The sequence below is a fragment of the Excalfactoria chinensis genome, chromosome 1 (assembly GCF_039878825.1).
Source record: "Excalfactoria chinensis isolate bCotChi1 chromosome 1, bCotChi1.hap2, whole genome shotgun sequence".
Lineage (NCBI taxonomy): Eukaryota > Metazoa > Chordata > Aves > Galliformes > Phasianidae > Excalfactoria > Excalfactoria chinensis.
In genome coordinates, this window is record NC_092825.1 from 48,272,098 (window position 1) to 48,293,517 (window position 21,420).

The 21,420-nt window shown below is 50.5% G+C and overlaps 1 protein-coding gene and 1 long non-coding RNA gene across 3 annotated transcripts; one reads left to right on the forward strand and one right to left on the reverse strand.

The window, feature by feature from the left end:
* Positions 1–3,880: 3,880 nt before the first annotated feature.
* On the reverse strand, positions 3,881–7,763 carry LOC140258930 (uncharacterized). 2 transcript variants are annotated; one of them, XR_011905324.1, is made up of 3 exons: positions 7,536–7,763; positions 5,985–6,404; positions 3,881–4,056 (listed from the first exon to the last, which is right to left on the reverse strand). It is a non-coding gene; the product is annotated as an uncharacterized lncRNA (long non-coding RNA). The 2 variants fall into 2 exon arrangements; XR_011905322.1 differs by having other exon boundaries at positions 5,920–6,404.
* A 3,066-nt stretch (positions 7,764–10,829) lies between these two features.
* SOX10 (SRY-box transcription factor 10) lies at positions 10,830–20,206 on the forward strand. Its single transcript, XM_072361418.1, has 4 exons — positions 10,830–10,970; positions 12,066–12,494; positions 17,142–17,407; positions 17,715–20,206. Exons 2-4 carry the CDS (start codon positions 12,085–12,087, stop codon positions 18,422–18,424), a joined length of 1,386 nt encoding a protein of 461 aa, XP_072217519.1. The 5' UTR covers positions 10,830–10,970; positions 12,066–12,084; the 3' UTR covers positions 18,425–20,206.
* The last annotated feature ends 1,214 nt before the right edge of the window (positions 20,207–21,420 follow it).

Consider the following 21,420-nt stretch of genomic DNA (forward strand, 5'->3'; position numbering starts at 1 on the left):
ACAAGTGAATTCCCTGAACTTCCCTTGGTCTGGAGTGCAAAACTCAATGGTGATTTTCCCAACAACTCTGCCAGTTCTGTGGACTCAGAATCAAGAGCACGCTGAATTTCTCCAGGCAGCATCTATCAATAACCGCATCTTCCAAAGGTTAGGACATGTTCACTTGGGTGCCCAGATTCCCTAGAGAATTTCTGAGCTCTCAAAGGAGCCTGCTGTCTGTTTTCTCCTTGGAGAGCAACAGAAGACTTGTGAATGGGATCAAATCTTTGAAAAAGTGGGGCATGCTCTGTGGGAATAACACTACAGAGACAAAGAAACTGGAGTGAGCTCAGACTGTGACGGTCCTGTCCCTGCCTCAAGGGGTGCCACTGAAACCAGAGTCAGGCCCACTGCCAGCATAGTTGAGAACTAAATATCCAAGGAGGGTCTCTCACCCTTTCTGGGCTGAAGGTTTCCTCTCTGTGTCTGCGATCGAAATGTATTTACTCTTCTGTTATCCATATGGAATGAAAAGTGCTCCCTGCTGAAAACTACAGTGCTTTGCAAGCACAGTCTGAAGGCAGTCCGGTTATATCTCATTGCTACCCACTGAATGCTCTTGGGAGCATCTGTTGTGTGACCCACTCTTTAAGTTGGTAATCTAGAAGTCCTACAAATCTTCTCCCATTGGATGGGATAGATGGACTATACGAACATATAATGATACCAGCTGTTGATGGGAATTATTCATTCAAGAAAGAGGGTACACAAGGGTGATTCAGATGACACTGTGTCATCCCATGGAGGTACCTGCTGGATATGTACAGCATTTGACCGGGGGAAGACAGCACTGGGTCTGAGGAGGATTCCTGTAATGGAGAAGCAGATTGGACTTAGCAGGGGCAGAGGAGTGTGATGAGTGGAGGAGGAGGTGAGGAGCTGAACCATTCTTGAAATGAGTGCTAGGGAAGCTGATGGCAACTCTACAATCCTGTTGTCATTATCTAGCTCATCTTTGCTTGGCCATTGGGGTGGCTCACTCTACTGCTTGCTGTACAGATAGGAGAAGAGGGGAGTGAAAATCATAGAATCACAGAAGGTTACGATTATGGTTGGAAAAGACCTCTAAGGTCATACAATTCAACTGCCAGCCCATCACTACCATGACCACTGACCACATCCCCATGTCCCTCAGTGCCACATCCACACGGCTCTGGAACACCTCCAGGGACGGTGACTGCACCACCTCCCTGGGCAGCCTGTGCCACTGCAGCACCGCTCTTTTGGAGAATAAATTGTTCCTAATATCCAACAAGAACCTTTCCTGATGCCACTTGAGTCCTCTCATCCTATCGCTATTACCTGAGAGAAGAGGCTGACCCTCACTTTGCTACAACCACCTTTCTGGTCATTGTAAAGAGTGATAAGGTCTCCCCAGAGCCTCCTCTTATCCAAGTCACACGAGTTTAAGCATCAGTTCTTAAGGCCACAAAGCTACAGCTATGTCAACGTTGGGCCTCATGATATGCAGGGAGGGAATGGCACAGCTCGATGGCAGGCCTGCCACTGGTCCCCACATCATTTGCTGCAAAATGGGACTTGGAGACACCATGAATCCAGACACAGTCCAGCACTTTGTGTAGACCCTAAGGCTCCCCAGGGATGTGGCATCATCTGAGAGTGGGAATGACAAGAGCTTAGTGGCAAACAGTTTGCAAAAAATGAGGAAGTCAGGCAAATGAAAGATGCAGACTCAGTTATAATTCGACCAGCGGTTTTATCTGGACAGCAAGAGTGGGAGGGGGATGTTTAAAATATCAAAACATTTCATTTCAAGGCAGTCTTTCTGAATTATTCTCTTTTCTAAATGCCAAAATGTTGTGAATGGGCATTTTGAAAGAGAATTTCTGACTTTTCATTTCAAACCAGCGTGGTCTTGACCCAGCTTGAAAGATAAGAGGTCAAATACAAGATAATAACCACAAAGTAAAACATGCTATTTCAAGTTTAGTAGAATGTTTCAATCTCTGACTTATGCTACTTTAATAATAATAATAATAATAATAATAATAATAATAATAATGTCTTTCTTGGTTAAACCACAGTGATTTTGTCCACATTTTTTTTCATCTCATCTTCTGAACCAGAGCTTCCATCATTCACCCAGCTTTCCTGGTAGAAGTTTCACTAGTGGTAATTGTGTTGTGGCAGACAGAGTTGAAGGAAGGCAAGATTTCATCAGCACAGGATGCTTGGCTGGTACTCAAACCTGGGCATGGGAGAATAATGTTGTGACTTGGATTCCCTTGCATCTTCCTGAGATGCTGAGAGCCCCTTACAGCAGAGATCCTGCATGTCTGGACCACCGTTCCCGTAAGTGACACCTCTGGGATGGTGGATCATCAGTGTCTATATTGATCATATGGATGAGGGGATTAAGTGCCCTCTCAGTAAGTCTGCAGATGACACAACATTGTGAGGAAGTGTTCATCTGTCTGAGGGTAGGATGGCCCTATAGAGGGATCTGGGCAGGCTGCATTGATGGGCTAAGGCCAATTGTGCGAGCTTCAACAAGATCAAGTGTTGAGTCTTGCACTTTCATCACAACAATCCCATGCAGTGCTACAGGGACAGAGTTGACTGGAAGGCTATAAGGAGGATAAGGATCTAGGAGTGCTCTTTGACAACCAGCATGGAGGTGTTCCAGAGCCGTGTGGATGTGGCACTGAGGGACGTGGTCATTAGGCATGGTGGGGATGGGCTGGCGGTTGGACCAGGTGATCTTAGAGGTCTTTTCCAACCTTAATGATTCTGTGATTCTGTGAATCATTGCATCAGGAATGTGGATGAGATATCTCACCCACCCAGTGTCACCGTGGTTGGGATAAAACCAGCTGGGTAGTGACCTGAGATGAACTAAACTCATCCTTAAGCACCCCAGGAAAAAATTCACTCATCTCAACAAATTTCATTCACTTCAGCACAGCTATTTACAGTGGAGTTTTCTCTGTGCACTTCAGCAGTGTTTGCATCAGCTCATTTCCACAGGTAGCAACAAGCAAAGCGAAGATGTGCAAAGCCTTGGTGGCTGCAGTGGTTTTGTCATCTTGTTTAGTCAGGGTGACAAAAGCAGGTTCAGTCTCAAGGAGCACAGAGAACAGCCCTTCTCCTGCTTCCCTCACCCCCACGGCCCCAATGAATAGAGTTGGCAAGGGTGGGCACAGCCCCAGCCACTGGGACTGATGGCTCCCAGCGTGATTAAACAGCATAAAGACACAGAGTGGCCCCGTCGCGGCTCCATCCCGACCCATCCTCCCCAGCTGCAGCAGCATCCGCTGCGAGACCAGGCCAGCCATTCCTACCCTGTCTTTCTGTGTAGTTCATCTTTTTTTCCCTCTCTCATCTCCCCCCTCTTCCTCCTCTCTTTCTTTCTCTCTCTCTCTCTGTTTTCTTTCTTTCTTTTTCTTCTTCTTCTTCTTCTTCTTCTTTTTTTTTTTTTTTTTTTTTTTTTTAATTTAATCCCCCCCTTTTTTTTTTCGAACATATCATTACAGGAGCAACAAAAAAGATGGGACAATACAGCCATTGATGAACTGCTCTCGTCCTCCAGTCCCGGTCCCCCCCACTCCCTCCCTCCCCTCCTCTGGTGCGTGCCAGCACTCTTTCCACCCGCCCAGGGCTGGAGCCAGCGCCAAACAACCTCTGCTAATAAACAAGAGGAACCAGATAAACCAGGAACACAATAGAGGGATTTGTTGCACTTTAGTGATGGTGGGAACAATGTCAACTCCGTGGCGCAGCTGCATGGACCCCCTCCCATCCTCTCCCCTCACTGCCTTGTGCCCCCCGCGCACTCGCAGCCCAACACTGTGATTTATGAAAGGCCAGAGGTCACTGTGCATTAAAGGGCTCCTTTCTTGCATCATTTATTAACCCCTCTACGACAAGGGCTGCTTATTGTGGCAGTGGTGGCACGGGGATGGAGAGGGGGCTGAGGAGTCCTTCCCAGAGGCACCGCATATCTCTTGTAGGATGCTGAGATGCTGAGTTAGTGCTTAAATCCATTTTCACAGCAACCTGAGGAACATGGGAAGGAAGGAAAGTTTTAGTGAGATACATTTTGGCTACCAGCTCTGTGTCAGTAAAAGCAACTTGAGCACCCCAGTGCAGCTCTGTTCCCATTTCACATGAGTCATCTTCTACCCAGCCTGAGCTCAATGCCGTGCTGGTGAGCTGAACTCATGTTTAGTCCTGCAGCTACGCGTGCATCTAGGACTGGCCTGAAGGATTGCCCTGCAGACCCCATCAGCCATATGGTGGCCATGCAGGGCCAACCTGGATGAGTCACTAGAGCCTTGGGACACCTTATGTCAGCAGGTGTGAACTTAGAGTGCAGTCGGGCAGAGAGGTGTCAGGTTGGCTACCTTGAGATTCCATTCTCAGGCCATGATATAGGTGGCCAAAATCTCTCCTTGCCTTGTGGAAGCAGGTTTCTATCACAGGCAATGTTGCACTGTCACCATGTCATGCTTTCAAGCCTCTCTTTGTGACTGCAGATCAAAACAATGAAACATGGACATGCTAATTTGCAGGCTTGGTCTTTTGTTGCAGTGACCACGCTCACTTTGAGAGAACTGATGTGGCGGCAAAGCACTGAACTCTACAGTCTGCTGAGCTACCCATGTCTCCAGAGGTGTTTATGGGCTCCTTGGAGACCCTCTGACTGGCCAAGCTTGCTTGGAGAGACAAAACCCATCCTTTCTGATGTCTTGGTGCAGGGGATATAATGGTGCTGGTGAGCCGAGACATCTTCCCTCTCATGAAACGGATGGGGAACAAGGGACAAAAGAACTGGAAACCAGTCCCCAAATTAGGAGCTGGTGGGAGCCATTTGTGTATGGGCTCATGGGGCAGAGGGGATGCAAAGGTTGGGGTCCCGCCACTCAAATGCCGGCTGGTAGCTCTGGTTACCAGCCCAAATGCGCCTGCCCTAGCTTTGGTGCCTCGGCCTGGGGCCGTGCTCCGTCGCTCGCTCTCCCTCACATTCCTCCGGGAGCTGATCAGGGCTTGAATGACACCCCAGATGACTCCTTGCTATTAATTCCTGCGAACAGAATGGGCTCCTTGTTCTCCCAGTCCTACTCTCTGGAGGAATTACAGGGGCCAAGGCAGCGGGCTGAAGCCTTCCTGATTTAACCCTTCCCCCGGCTCCCCAAGAGCCTCCCTGTTGCCACTGGGTTGTTAGAGCTGAAAGTCTTCCCAGAGCTACCTTGGCCTCCACTGACTGAGTCCATCAGGGTCACCCAGCATTGTTACAACCAAAAGACCCCACGAGAGAGTCTCCTTTTCTGGTCATTCTACCCACACATATTTAGGAGTACTCATTTCTTCTCTTCTCCCCCTGGGCATCCCTCCTTGGTCATGCAGTCAAAGAGCACTAAGTTCCCTCTGTTGCATCACGCTGAACATGGAGGACTCCACCTAAGAAAACATGAAACTTTCTCCCCCCTCTCCTCGTTCCTTCAGTACTTGCTTTTTGGGATTTGCTTTTGGGAATTACACCTGGCCTCTTGGTTAGGAGGTGAGGGGGTTAACAGTCTGTCACCCATCAAAGCAGGTAGCAGACAGACCTGCCAGGCCTTGCTACTCTTTGATCTTCCCAGGCCCTGGTAAGCAGGAAATTGTCCCAGGGACAATGGGGACTTGCATAGTATTACCATTACCAGTTGTCCCCACACTCATTAGGAATGGATCAGATGTTGGGCCAGGAGCTGCCTGGGATCCTTGCAATGCTCTAAGGTACTTGCCCTCTCTGCTTTCCAAGAGGGTTCCTGCACCCCCAAGTTTGAGATTTAGGAAAAGTTTCCCTGGAACTCTTGTCTTGGGGTGATGAAAAATAGGGCCACATTCCACTGGCATCACCCACCCCATGTCAATAACCTCGGAGGAAGGCAACCACCACCCATACAGGACACTGGATCAAAGAGAGGGAGCAAAAAAACAACCCCGCCATGCAATGATCAATTCTGTGTTCCTTTGGCTCCCCAGTGGTGTGGGGAACACAGCTAGCTGTCCTGCAGCCGCATGGATGTGCCTCCTGGTGCCGTGCTGCTGAACACAGAATGGGTTGCAGGCAGCTCTCTGATTTTTCTGTATTACCCGTGCCGTCTCCTTCTTCTTCGGGCTGCCCCACTGAGTCTCTTGATGGTGAGAGCCAAGAGTCACCTGGGAATATCTAGGTTCAGTATTGGGAGCTTCAGCCAAAACCGATGAGGTGTGATGATGACCAGAGCCCAGCTGTGTTTCCCATGCCCAGCTCCCCGTTGTGAGGACTCTTATGGCATAAAGCAAATTGAAGGGCTTTTTGTTTGTGCTGGTGTCGGTGGTTGATCAAATTCAGGGTGGCTTTCATACTCCTTTGTCCCCTGCAACAGGAAATCACAGATGCTGCAGCATCGTGAGGCATGGGATGTAGGGTCCCTTTGCTTCTCCTGTTTATGGAAAGGCCTTCAAATCTACCTTCATACTGGTTGCTCAGTGACATTAGGTCAGGGAGACATTTGAGAGTGAGGCACAAGGAAGTGGCAGAGATGAGGCTGGCCTTGGGAGCCCCAGCAAAAATAAGGTCCTGATCTCATCCAGGCTGCCATAAATCAAGTCCCATGATGTCTCACGAGTGAGGCCAGCCAAAGACCCATATATTTTCTGAGCATCATCATGAAATGTTGGCCTCTGTCTTTTCTCCTCTCTGCTTTCCCCTTGAGCATCACACTCAGGCAACCTTTGAATTAGAAGAGTGACCAGTTGAAACCTTGCCATTTTTTTCTGTTCTCATGCCTTCCTCTCTGAATGACTCAGTTGGTCTTGTACTGCCAGAACCTTGCCCTTCCGAGCCTCCACCTTTACCACAGGACTGAGCCGTGTGGCTTCCCGTCTATTTCATGGTCATGGTGATGAGGTGTGAGAGGGCCTCATGACACTTCCACATCAAAGGGGATGTGCAGTGCTCACTATTTCTGGCTGGGGCAGGGGGATTTCCAGCAGGTGCCAACCATCCCCCACATCCTCAACCTTCCCACCATCGGATTGCCTGGTCCTTCTCTCCTTCCTTTTTCCCTCCTGAGTGAGGGGATAGAGTAAATACATTTAGATCTCCCCATAACATGGCTTCGAGGGGCTGAAGACACACATTTCCAGCAGGAGAGTTTCCTCCATCCTCCACCCTCCACCTTCCGTTCTCCATCTTACATCTTCCATTCCCCACCCTCCACCCACCTTCCATCCTCCATCCCCCATCCTCCATCTACCATGCTCATGTCTTTAGCCCTCCATCCTCCACTCTCCATCCTCCTCTTCCTCACCACGTACTTCTCCCCTCCCCTCCATGCCAGTCAGGATGCTCATCCCACAAAGAAGCTGGGGAGGGATGAGTGCTCAGCTTCAGCACCCCCCCTCTACTCCACACCGGATGCCAATCCATGCCCACAGACGGTTGGAAGGACAAGACCCCTGGACCCCCACCCTGACCCCAAGACCCACGTACCCCATGCGCCCACCTCCACGAGACAGGGTGCTCTCCCTGCTGCTCCCAGCCCGGGTCTCCTCTCCCGTCCTCGGGTCTGAGGCGAGCTGGGCTCTCTGAAAAACCTTTTTATGTGCTCGCGCGCGTGTGCGTGAATCACATGATGGCCGTTCACCTGTATCCCGAACAAAGGCAGCGCACTGTTTGAGGCCCAAACAAGCAAGCAGGCAAGGGGAAGGAGGGGGGTGCCAGGAAAACTGAAGGGGCTGTTGAGAGAGCGGGTGCGCGCGGGAGAAAATCCTTATCAAACTCCCAATTCATGGGTCTCCCTTTCCCTCAGCACACTGCCGGTATTGTTTGCCCGTTGTGTGTGTGTTTTTTCTGGTGTCTGCCCTGACCCCCCCATTCCCAGCTCTGACGCTGTTTTGCTCGATGGAAAGGTTTCATGGGGAACCCCTCCCATTTTCCCAGGCAGTCCTGGGACAATACCAGTGCTGTGCCCCCAGGCTGGGCACAGGACAAAAGCTGTCCCTGTCTCACAGATGGGAAGCTTGCTGGGGTGCAACCAGGCCAGGTTTTTGGGGTCCCTCACCCACCAGTGGCTGAGAGCAGACACCAAAATCTCTCAGTGGACATCCTCTGACCTTTTCTTCCGTCTCCAAGCTGTGTTTCTCCTCACTTCTTTCCTGTAGACAGACTCTCACCTCTTAGTCCTCCCTTCCCATGGGTGCAATCATCCAGCAACGTTCCTCCTCAGCAAACTCAGTGGATGTTGTCCTTGATGTCCCACCAACATGATCTTCACATTAAGACCCTACTGAGCTGGGTCCTGCTCCTGTGATGATGGCTTCACGCACCCAGCTTGGATGCAGAAACACCTACAACGGTAGGACAGATCCCTTTCCCACCTCAGTTCTGCCTGTTGCCCTCCTGCCATGCCTTTTGTGTGAAGAAGTAGCACCGTCCAACCTTTTCATATTGAGGACTGAAGCACAAATAATAGATTTCTCCAAGGTAACACAGGAAATCTGTGGCTTAGGAAGGTCTCCAGCAGGTGAACTAACTCCCTTCACTGTTAGATCCTTCATCCGCAAAAGACTGTCTCTTTTTATGGGCTACCCAATAATTGGAGCACCTCACCCACACAGTAATACAAGCTTAAACTAAGGGAATGAAACCTGCTATATGAGAACTCCCCAAATCTAGTTATAAGGAAGCCTTACATTGATGAAACCATGCCAGCCCAGTGATTCCTGAGACAAGAGATCTCTCCTCTCCTCTCCTCTCCTCTCCTCTCCTCTCCTCTCCTCTCCTCTCCTCTCCTCTCCTCTCCTCTCCTCTCCTCTCCTCTCCTCTCCTCTCCTCTCCTCTCCTCTCCTCTCCTCTCCTCTCCTCTCCTCTCCTCTCCTCTCCTCTCCTCTCCTCTCCTCTCCTCTCCTCTCCCTCTTTTGTGTCTTTGTCTTTTTGCCTCAGCTGAACAGAAGCATCACACCTCTTCCCACTGCTGTAGAGGTATGTTCTGCCACAGCTTGCTCTCCTGTGTCTCTGTTTTCATAGCACAAGGAAAGAGATGAATAATGGATGGAAGAGAATTCAAAAAAAGGTCTCGTACATCAAGTCAGGGATGTAAGAGTTCCTGTCCCTGGTGGGGATGGGGAGCTGTGGGGCCAACAGTGGTTCAGAGCCCTGTGGGTTACTGAAGTCCCTTCCTGGCTTGCTTTCATTTTTGCCACAGTTGGGAGTTGGAGGATCAGACATCCTTCTGCTCACCTAGACACCAGAGACATGGAGGAAAACCCAAACTCTCCCACTTGCTATCTTGCTAGAGTTAAGCATAGGCTCATTTTCCCTTTAGATGCCACAAGTTTGGTGGCTTCTTTGATTCTGCATCCAGTGGGCCATGGACATCATCTGGCTTGGAAGCTGGGGTCTCTCTTGGTGGGAGAGATCGCCCCATTCCATAAGGCTTGAGGCTGTCTCTCTAGTTGCTGCTTTGGTCAAGGAAGCATGGCATTGACTCTGGATTCTGAGTGTGTTAGCTCAGGTGTTCAGCACCATCCTTGGGACTGGTTCCCTTATGTTTCAAACAGTGCCAGACAGGGTTTTTGTGGGGTGTTACACTGAATCATAAATCACTAAGGTTGGAAAAGACCTCTAAGACCAGCTAGACCAAATGTCAGCCCACCCCTACCATGCCCACCAACCATGTCCTTCTGTGCCACGTCCACACGGTTCTTGAACACTTCCAGGGATTGTGACTCTACCACCTCCCAGGGCAGCACCATTCTTTCTACCATAAAGATTCTGGAGAGTAAAGATCTGCTACAGAAGCTAAAAATGATCTTGAAACCCTTTGAACTTTGTTCCCTGGGTCACAGTCATTCACTTCCATCATTTTTTTGCTTCTCACCTTCAGGTTGGCTATCCAGCAAAGAGCTGGGGTTCAGGAGGATCTGGGAAGATTGTCAGAATTCCATGGGTGATCTCTCATGGTTACAGGATTGGCACTGCTCTTTGACATCCCCAGTGAGATGGGAAAGTGAAGAAGCCAACAACCACATGCATCTGGGAAGGAAAGCAAGCTAGAAAATGAAAGAATTAGTGGGAACATTCTGTAACCTGTTGTGTGATTAGAGCCTGCTTGTGTTCCAGTGCATGAACAGCAAGGAGTGAATGACTATGAGATAGTCCTCATATGTGAGAAGACCTCACATTTGCCTTCAGGAGCAATTCAACACACCCAAAGAAGTTCAGTCTGGTCATCTTGTTGAGAGTCCACAGAGATGGAGGCGTTGTGAGGACCCCATCTTTAGGGTGTGAGAATGCTAAGTGTGTTCAAGAAGGCATGACTTGCTCTGCAGAGTGCTCCTCTGGACTTAATGTCCTCTATCCTCAGGATGCTCCTGACCTCTTGTATCCCTTTCTCCACACTCAGGATGCTCTTTTTGCAGCATCTTAACTCCATTATCCTGGGCCAGATTGTTGCAGTCCCCACTGGACTCCACGATGGGGATCACGACATGCTGGAAATGTGGGTACCACAAGCATGTCGGTGGTAGCAGGGGTAAGGAAGGGGAGCCCAGCCCTGGGTTGCACTACTTCACATCCCTCCCTGTGCCCAGTAACTCCAGTCCCCTGGGGCTGAGCTCTCTATCCCCACTGGGAGAAAGCAGGGAATGCTGAGTTGGGGTAGGGGGCTGCAGCATCCCCTCCCCACCAGCCCTGACTGTGTCCTGGCTCTGAGCGACACTTGGCTCCACCTTCCACCCTTCCCTCCCCCAGTGCTAAGCAGCAAAGCCAGCAAGAGGCATCCAGCCGGGGCATTAGTAAAAACCAAGCCTCCCTCCAGGAATGGCACTTGCCTGAGCACCTCCCCGGCAGCACGCCCCACAGCCGGAGGGAGAACAGGGGGGCACTGGAACAGGAGCTGCAGCCTTCACAGGGTTTGCTGCCCGCACCAGCCAGCAACGTAAGTTTTCTTACCTGAGCTCACTGGCATGCACATTTATTTTTCATACTTTCTGCCACTTTCAATTTCCCCAGTGAAGATTCATGTCATCCCCCAAAAGAGGGGTGACAGCAGCCTTTGCTCCGCATTGACTTTTGCAGCTAAATGAGAGGCATGCTTTTCTGTAACTTCCTATTTTTACTTTCTTTCTTTCTTTCCTCCTTTTAACTTCTTTCTAGGGGAGAGATGTTGGCAGGGTGGGGGGGAGGGCTTTATTTTTAGAGCATTTCTTTTTCCAATCAGGGGACAGCGATGCTGTGGCAGGGACTTACAGAGGTGACTGCAGGCAGTGAGAGATGAGGGTTGCACAGGGCAGACAGCTCAGGTCCTGGGTTTCTCTTCAAGTTGAACTATGTGTGTATTTGCATCTGGATATATAGGTGCATATGTATATGTATACGTATACTCATATGTACATATACAAGGACGTGTTTGGGGACACGGAACGGGTGTGATTTAGGTCTTTGCTCCAAGAGCAGCAAGCAGTGGCCAAGCGGTACGGTGTCACATTGGCACTTTCTCCTACTGCCCCTGGGGCTCTGAAGGTGGCCAGGAGATGGGAGATTTGTCCCTTTGGCTTATCCTCCATGGAGATCTGCAAGCAGGCAGGATGCTCTCATCTCCCTTCTACGGGGTACCCAGAACCCCTTGTCCTGCATAGTCTAGAGCGATTTCAGGCATGGGTTGACGGTTGGATTAGATGATCTTAGTGGTCACTCCAACTTTAATGATTCTATGATTCCATGATTCCTTAGCACAACCGGGCAGCTGCCATAGTCCCCTCTGCACATGCCAGTTTGGGACATTTGCAGAGATAAGAGCTCCCGATGGGTCAGGGCCCCGATCCATCCCCACCCCCATCGATCACGGGTTTTGTGGTGTGCACGGCTATTGCTTTGCTTGCGCTTTTATCAAGCATCCCCTGTCTCGTGGTCTGCTCTTCGGAGTGTGGAGTCTCAGTCGGATTTGGTGGTTGCTTTTCCTTTTCTCTATTTTCCTTCTTCTTTTTTTTTCCTTTCTTTCCTTTGTTTTTCTCTTCCTCCCTTTCCTCCCCAGTGAGAAGAAAGAAGTGACCATGGCTGATGACCAAGACCTGTCAGAGGTGGAGATGAGCCCAGTGGGTTCTGAAGACCACCACTGCCTCTCACCAGGACCATCCATGGCATCGGACAGCTCTCCACACCTCGCCGGCTCTGGGAATGGAGAGATGGGCAAGGTCAAGAAGGAGCAGCAAGACTCGGAGGCGGATGATGACAAGTTCCCTGTCTGCATCCGTGAAGCGGTCAGTCAGGTGCTGAGCGGCTATGACTGGACCCTGGTACCCATGCCTGTTCGAGTCAATGGAAGTAACAAGAGCAAACCCCACGTCAAGAGGCCCATGAATGCCTTCATGGTCTGGGCACAGGCTGCCCGGAGGAAACTGGCTGACCAGTACCCGCACCTCCACAATGCTGAGCTCAGTAAGACCTTAGGGAAGCTCTGGAGGTAAGAGCGGGCGCGTGAAAGTGTTCTGGTGCTCAGGAGGAAAGACGGAGATGGGGAGGGTGGAAGGGGTGTCTCATGTGCCACTGCTTCCTTGCTGTAAGATGCCCACAGGAGGTACCGCCAGAAGCTAGGAGAATGGGGACAAGTTCTATACCCCATATATGTAGTGAAAGCTTCCTCAGCAGAGCTCATCTCCATCCTAAGTGGAGCCCATACTTTTCTTTTTCACCTGTTTCCCTCTGATTTTCCCTGTTGTTCCTGACCAAGACACTTATCCTTGTCTGCTCGTACTTGATGGTCAGGGGAGATCTTGTTTCCTTGGCTCACCCTCTGCTGGGCAAAATTATGCATGAACAGAATCTGGTTTGAGCATCCACCAACCTTAATTCACCTGTGGCTGCCCCAGGACCATTTGATCTCGGATCCCACACCAGCAGGGGTTACCTTCTGAGCAGTGCCAAGGAGGATGGTCTCCCATCTGATCCCCCCTCCCATCCTTCCCAAGGCGGTCCTGGTATTGGCAGGCTGTGCAGATGCAGTGAGGCCATCAGTGGGGAGGGATGGGCAAGGAGAGACCCTGCTGTATTGTGTGGCTCGTGAGTGCCATGCTAGCCAAGCCACTCTGTCCTCATGATGCTGTCTATAACAGTAATACTATCAACCTGTTAAACTTTCTGCTGCTAGTCCCCCACAGCGTCATCCCCTTGCCTTGCACCAACCAGTGCACAACATGGCCGTCTGCCTCATGCGAAGGGGCTCTCTCATTCCCTCTTCTGCCCCGATGGCACTGTGTGACAGGAACATTTCTGTCTCTGATGGGCCACAAGAAGTTTTTCCAAAACGCACCCTGGCCAGCAGGTCCCCTCCTGACTCCAAACCTCCTGGTTCATGAGAGAGAACCGGACCCTTAGGCATTGTTTTCTCCCTGTGTTGCATCCGCTTGTTTACCCCAGCCCACCAATACGTTCTATAACTCGAACAAAGGGATTTCTTTAGGTAGTCAAAGGCAAACGTCTACTCTGATGCTCTTTCACTCCATCCTGCTTTGTTCCCCACTGTCTTTCCTTTCCTCTACCCCATCTGCGGCTCCATCCTTGGGCTCTGCCACCAGCCTCTGACCTCAAGTGAAGCTCGGACCCACAGCTCTCGGGCCTTGACTGCACTTTCCCCTTCACCCTGGTAGCCCACTGGTTCTCTCTGTCCGTCCCACCATCTGTTATCCCCACCAGGCACAGCCATTCCCACCCAGCCACACCTTTGTGTCCTCTTCCATTTGTTTCTTTATGAATCAATCACGTTCCTCGCACTTTGCCCCCCTTTCTGTGCTTCCCAGCACCTTCTGATGCTGTCCAAATACACCCTGTTTTGATCCCGAATTGTTATTTCAATGTATTGTTCCTTTACTGGGAAACAACTCCTTCCCATGTCTTTGCTGCTAGGGCAAACGCAGCTCTCCAAGCTGTGCCAGCCCTTACAAGACTGTGCTGCCTGGGTTACGGATACAGCCACAGGGCTGGTATCTGAGCTAGCCAGGACGGCACATTTGTGCCTTTCTGTGGGGCTAGGGACAAGAATCAGCCAACCAAAGCCCAAGGGAGATGGCCTGAAGGTTACAAGGGCTGCAGCCCCGAGCCAAGATTTTCATCCATAGTGCAGTTGGGTTGTTCTCCAATTAGGTTCCTGTGCCCTGAAGGTACAGTGTTTGTGTATCGGTGTGGGTGACAAACTCTCCTTCCACATAGGCTGCTATGAACTTATACATATAGGGGCTGCATTAGCAGTGCAGGGAATGAGAGCTGGTGAGCACAGAGACTGCCTGCAGACCTTTAAGCCAAGAGCCTAGCGAATGGTGATTGGGAGGGATGGCAGAGCCTGGAAAATCTTCTTAAAGGCAGGTCCAGTATTCTAGTACTATGCTTCCCCCATCCCTACCATGTGGACAAAAGCCCCATGGGGAGGTTGAAGGGGAAGGAGTTATGGTCCCATTCACCTTCCCCAGTCTGCCCACTTGGGATGCAAAGGATGCAGATGAAGAAGCAAATGTGCTAAAATGGAGAGTGAGGGGAAGGAGAGGAGGAGGGGAGGGAAGGGGAAGTTTTCCATGCTTGATGAAAGCTCGTCTTGGCTGCCTTCCTTCCCCGGGGCAGGTTGGGAGCAGCTCTCAAATGGAGGCTGGCTGCTGAAAATGTCGCTGTGATGTGACTCTAAGCCAACATTCCAGCCAGCAACTACTCTGGATCCAAAACCAGGCGGGAGTTGGGAAGAAGGGGTACGGTGGGGCTGCAGGGAGAAGCACAGAGAGCCGATGAAGAGATCTTTGTATGGGAGTGGCAGCTCCCTCATTTCCTGCACCTCGCCAAGGCACAGAGCCAAGGATGGGGTCATGCCCACGAGCTCCAGGGCTGTGGACGTGTAGGACCAACCATCCCTGGCCGTGCACCAGGAGATCCCATCCATACGGCCCTGACTCATCGGCAGCTGAGCACTGGGATGGGGTCAGGCTGTGGCAGCCCGGCATGATGCCAGGTGATGGAAGGGAAAGATGGGAAAGGGAAGAGGGAAGACTGGCTCCTCTTTTTCCTCCCAAAGTGGGGTGCCACAGGGGTGAGTGCTTGGTGTTGGGCTGGGTGGAGGTGGCTGCATTAAGACCCGTGAGTGCTTTGGTCCATGATCCATAAGTTCTCTGCCCATGCGAGATTCCTTTGCATTGTCGATGGGGGAGTGTGGGGGGCAGAGGGGGAGGGCAGGAAGCAAGTGAAATCCAAATCCCCCAAATCTCCTGGCCTTTGCCTGCTCGCACCAGTTTCACTTTGCTAAAGCCGATTTGTGCTCTGATCCCAGTGAGAGGGAGGAGGGAGCAGGCAGGCTGGGGAAAGGAGAAGACAAAGGCACAGGGAGTGGACTTCCCGCTGTCCTGCTGGCGGCACTGCCAGCAGGCTGTTGGCCAGGAGAGAGGAGGTGAGGAGTCCAGGCACCAACAGAGGGCAGGGAGCTGGCTTTTGTGCAGACTCAAGTGACTCTGTTTCTAAGAGGCAGATATGGAAGGCTGAGCTTTGGTCTCCACTACTCGTCTCCTCTGTCCAACATCCAGCCTCTTCCTCCAAGAGGTACCTATGTAAAATGAAACCTTCCATTTCCAGACATCTTATTAGCTTTGGCACTACCTGTGTTGGGAGTGTAAAGAAGCCTGAGCCCAGCTACCACGTAGAGAAGTGTTGTAAGGGTGCAGTTTGCTTCCATTATCTCCTTTCATAGAATCATAGAATACCCTGAGTTGGAAGGGTCCTATAAAGGACCATCGAGTTCAACTGCTGGCTCCACACAGGACCACCCAAAAATTAAATCCTATGTCTGAGAGCATTGTCCAGACACTTCTTGTACTCCAGTAAGACTGGTGCCATGAGCATTGCTCTGAAGAGCTTGTTCCAGGGCCTGATCACCTTCTGGTGAAGAACCTTTTCTTGATATCCAACCAGACTGTCCCTTCTTCATCTCCCATGAAGAAGGGATGTTCCCAAGGATGAGGTTGCCTTCTAGACCTTGATGCCTTGGACAGCTGTCCTTTAGACACCACGGAGGGCAGATTGGAGCAGCACTGGCAGAGGGATTAGAGCCCTCCTGGATCTGTGAGCATGGTGTAGAGTGGTGGGAGGGGAACAGAAAAGCTGGCGCTGGATTCACGGTGGCTCAGTTGCTTTAAGCTGCAGGATTAAGAAGGTGGAGGAATGCAGTGTGCGGCTGTGACCTTCTCAGGCTGCCTGGAGTGAACCCAGGTCAGCACTGTAATGGGCTGCAGACTGCCACACACCTTCTGACTGATGGGCAGAAGGTGCTCAGAAAGAAGTCACTGGCTGGTGAACCCTTTCATCCTCTTCCACAGCTCTACCTGCATACTTCTCCTCTCTTACCTTCAGTTTTCCAGATCAATCCAGGCCATTTTGTCTATGACAATGCTTACAGTTGAGCAGAATAGGTTACATTTAAAACTAAAGTCTTCAGGGGTACCAAGATGCTGGCTCATTCCCATCCCCAGGCAATTGTTTCGTTGGGAGGAAAAATGGGTGGGCCTCTCATAAGTGGGAAATATTTTGCCATTTGTGTGCCCAGCAGCCGTATGACGAGACGGGTCCCTTTTGAGAGTGCTGCTCTCTGATCAGAAGCAGGATGACTTTGAGTCACAAGAATATTTGAGGGGAAAGTGGTAAAGTAAAACTAAAGTGTTTCCAAGTGGGAATCTGTTAATGCCTTGAGCAATGAAACTGGTCTCTCTGAGCTGTCCTGCCCGCATGTTGCATGGTTTCTTTGGAGATCCTATCTTACCCAGAGCAGCTCATGATCAGGCAGGAGTACAGAGAAGGAACTCACATTTGTATGTCTTTTATTCAGAGTCCATGGCTCATCCATTTCTACAAGGTCTAGTGACGTAGAAGTTGGTTTTTGCAGTAAGAAGAGCTGGATATTTGTGCTTCAGCCTATGGCTGCCAACACCAATCACTGTCATTGATGCTCAGTAGAGCCATAAATTTTCCTTTGGGGTTGAAAATAAAAGATAAGTGAGGTTATTGAGCTTAATTAGAATTTTGAGATTCTTTTCCTGACGTTCCTTCCCCTCTCCTTCCCCTGTTTTATATCATTTTGGCCCTTCAGGCTGCTGAACGAAAGCGATAAGCGTCCCTTTATAGAAGAGGCGGAGAGGCTGAGGATGCAGCACAAGAAGGACCACCCCGACTACAAGTACCAGCCACGGAGGCGGAAAAATGGCAAGGCCACGCAGGGTGAAGGAGAGGGCCAGGTGGAGGGGGAGGCTGGCGGGGCTGCTGCTATCCAGGCTCACTACAAGAACACCCACCTGGACCACAGGCATCCTGGGGAAGGGTCACCCATGTCCGATGGGCACCCAGAGCACTCTTCAGGTGAGTCCCATGGCTCTGTTAACCAACTGGTAGGTGACAACCATCTGGTAAGCTCAGGAAAACAGGCCATCGCCTTAGGGATATGTCTCACATTGCTCATGACCTGACAAACACTGTTGGAGTCAGTGGGGTAGAGACAGGCCCCTGTTTCTGGAGCACTTACATTCCTCTGGTCAGGTTGGATATCATTCCTTACTTATCATGGCTTACTGGCAGGAGCAGAGTTGATGTGTGCTGCTGTCCAGGTGTAAAGCAGTAACTCACTTCTTGTCTTTCTTTCCTCCTCAAAATGTTTTTCACACCGCAGGTCAGAGCCATGGCCCTCCTACTCCTCCCACTACCCCTAAAACTGAGCTGCAGGCAGGCAAAGCTGACTCCAAGCGAGAAGGGCGTTCCCTTGGGGAAGGGGGAAAGCCACACATTGACTTTGGCAATGTGGACATCGGGGAGATCAGCCATGAAGTGATGTCCAACATGGAGACCTTTGATGTCAACGAATTCGACCAATACCTGCCACCCAACGGACATGCCGGCCACCCAGGCCATGTTGGGGGCTACGCAGCGGCCGCTGGCTATGGCCTTGGGAGCGCCCTGGCTGCAGCCAGTGGACACTCAGCCTGGATCTCCAAGCAGCATGGAGTCTCCTTGTCTGCCACCACGTCACCGGTGGTGGACTCCAAGGCCCAGGTGAAAACAGAAGGGTCTGCCCCTGGAGGTCATTACACCGATCAGCCCTCCACCTCCCAGATAGCTTACACATCCCTGAGTCTGCCCCACTATGGTTCGGCCTTCCCGTCCATCTCTAGGCCCCAGTTTGACTATCCTGATCACCAGCCCTCGGGACCCTACTACAGCCACTCCAGCCAAGCCTCTGGCCTCTACTCTGCCTTCTCCTATATGGGACCTTCCCAGCGTCCTCTTTACACCGCCATCTCTGACCCTGCACCCTCCGTGCCACAGTCCCATAGTCCCACACATTGGGAACAGCCTGTGTATACGACTCTCTCCAGACCATAGGGAATGGGGAACAGTGACCAAAGCAGCGACGGAAAGGCTCCGAAGAATCCGCACAGGCAGAAGAGCCTCCGAACTCCGAGGTCACTCAGTGCCACCATCCAGCCACCAGAACCCACTGAGTATCTGGAAGTGCCTTTCTTGACCCCGGCTATCGCTGGCTCACCCGCCTACAGAAAGGTTTCTCGTCCTTTCGCCCTGTACCGATTTCACGCAGGCCATACAACTGGCTTGCAACACCTTATTGGCCTTCTAGATGAGGAAGACTCAAGACATGGAGTGACGGGTCCGTGGTGGGCTTCGTTGTGCGCACCCTGGACTGTAAGCGGAGAGAGACTGTCCTTTCCTTACCCTCCCCAACCTCCTCCAGTGAATTAGCAAGTGTTTCCAAAAGGCCACCATGGCCGACTCTTTGTCAGCTGCTGCGGGTGAAGGGTGCTTGCTCAGCCTTGGTGAACATGTCAAGGGAGGAGGAGTCGGGAGGACGGCATGGCCGGCTTCCTTGCATCAGTGTTGTGCAGCAGTCCTGCCTAAGATTCACACATGCATGAATCTTGATCCCTGCTGGAAGACCAACTTATGCTTGCTTCCCTGCTGATTTCCACAGCTGCACGCTATAGCTTTTCTCCCCGCCTCTTCCCTCTGTCCCATCTGTTTAATCCCACACTCCTTCCCGCGTGGATTTTATAAGGCTTGACTGAACAATGTGGATTCAGGAACTGCATTGTCAGCCTTAGCCTTTCTCGTATCATAGCCTGTATGTGTGTATGCGTGTTCGTGTAAGGAGCTGAGGAGAGGTGGGGAAGGATCCGTGGATCATTCAGGTGCTGTGGGTGAATCTTCTCTTCCTACAATTTAATTTCTATCGTTCACTTGTGTCTCAGATTTCTGGCATCTCAGTCCATCCCAATCTCTTCAGTATCCCAGCAATCTATCAGCAGACCAGATCCTTGCTCCTTCAGCATTTGACTGCATCTGCTGAAAAAGTGAAGGCACCAAGAAAGCTACTATGCACTTGCCAACACCCAGACGTGGCTCCAATATTCCAATACTCACTTTAAACCCTGCTCCCAACTTAGGCCGATGGGCTGTACATCGCTGCTCGTTGGTTCATCACATTACTGCAATCTGTCAGCACCTCCCTCCTACTTTCGCTCAGGATGGAAAGATACTCTCATGGATATAAGCAAGGTAGATACGCACTCAATATTGGATGACTACAAAGAAAAGAACACTGCTTACGTGCAGAAGAACTCCTTTTCACCTCTGGGTTTCAAGCTGGAAACAAGCAGCTCTTGCAGTCAAATCAACCTCTTTTGTTCAGCCCATCTCCTGAGGACTACTTAATTCTCCTTTGTCACCTCCAGGGCTGGGTGGTGTGTCCTGCCAGGGAGTGAACTGGCCAAGAAGCTGCTGCAGGAAAAAGTGACTCCTGACAATTGATCACAGAGATGTATTGTGGGACCTTCTAACGGTTAATTCAGTCTAGAAGGATAAAATACTTCGACCAAACGTGGACTGTGATTTGTGTCACTGTTTCCCTCTGTTGATATGATGTCAGATGCCCTTCCCACCTCCCTTAGCTATGGATGACTTCTCCTCGTGGTGTCTGAAGAGATCACATAGAATGTTTGTTCCCTGTATGCATGTAACCTATTTGAGCCCTCTCCCCTTATTTATGCAAGTAGCACCTTCCTTCCCCCGCTCCCTTTCCCCAGTCTCTATGCTGTCCTAGCACCATTAACTCTGCATTAAACATACGGAATAATAAACTTAAAAGTTTCATTTTCATGTCTCTGGAATTTTTTTCACCACTTTCCTGAAAGTCTCTGATTTTTTTTCCCCCCAGTAAATCTGTCACACATCACCACACCACCGCACAGATCCCACGCATGGCTCGTCATTGAGAGGTCACAGCCACAGCTCCAACTGGCTTACTGTGCTCCTTCATGGAGATGACACTCACCTTCTGTTCACAAGCCAGCTCCAGTCATTTCTTCCATGGGTTGCTGTTCCTAAGCTAAAGCTCAGCCCATGCCACAAAGAAGAGCACTGCTTTGCATGTGCTTTACGCAGTAATTTCTTAGCCTCGTTATTAACTGTCTACAGAATAGGAGTGTGGAGTTTCACCTCTCAGTTCCTCATCTCTAGGTTGCCATAAGGCAGACATAAAAACCTTCCCCACACCTAGAATATATCTTGGAATATATGATATATTTTGGAAGGCAACCATTTCCTTTTGGAAGCAACCATTAGTTTCTATGTAGAAACTCAACTCCTCTTGTTTTCCAAGGGTAAGAATATAAATACACACACACGTGGAGTACAGTTGAGAACAAAGGAACATAACTTGGTTGCTGAAAGGAAACATGTTGGTCATCAGATCCTGGGAGTCCTGAAAAGTTGAGTAAAGAATACATGCAGGGGATATTGGCCTGCTTGAGAACATCTCTTAAGGTCCATGGGAATAAGATAGGATTACACTGAACAGAAAGCAAGTTCCAAGGCTTCAAAGCAAAAGCATGATCCGTTCTGTGAGTTTGTGTCCACTGAGCACTTAATAGGTGAGTAGAATGAGTAGGAGATCTAGGAAACGCAGAGCACTCAGAACACTTTGGATGAGGTTCTTATAGGGCCATTGTCTTAATGACACCCTAAAAACAGCGATGCCGATCTAAACATTCCCGTGCAAAATGGGACTGTGACCACTCAATGGAGAGGAGAAATCTCTACCCTAAATTGTGGACCGTGGGAAAGGTCCAGATGGAAACCACTGCACTGCTGAGCAGGTTCATATGGAAGGGATAAGGGGAGCCATGGCAGAGCTAGGGTAGGAGAGCTGATCACAGGGGTGGAAGAGAGAAGGACCACGGTGTGGGTGAACAGAAGACTGGGAGAAGAAAGTGCTTAACCATACACACGTACCTTACTCCAGTTCTTCAACCAAAGAAAGCAAGTAGGCTCCACATCAACCACTCTCCAGTGGAATGCGATGCCTC

Excerpts from the sequence above, each read along its gene's own strand:
- SOX10 (XM_072361418.1), top strand. The coding sequence starts at position 12,085 with ATGGCTGATGACCAAGACCTGTCAGAGGTGGAGATGAGCCCAGTGGGT. Across the intron at positions 12,495-17,141 it reads ACCTTAGGGAAGCTCTGGAG|GCTGCTGAACGAAAGCGATA; the intron begins GTAAGAGCGGGC and ends TTGGCCCTTCAG. Across the intron at positions 17,408-17,714 it reads GCACCCAGAGCACTCTTCAG|GTCAGAGCCATGGCCCTCCT; the intron begins GTGAGTCCCATG and ends TTCACACCGCAG.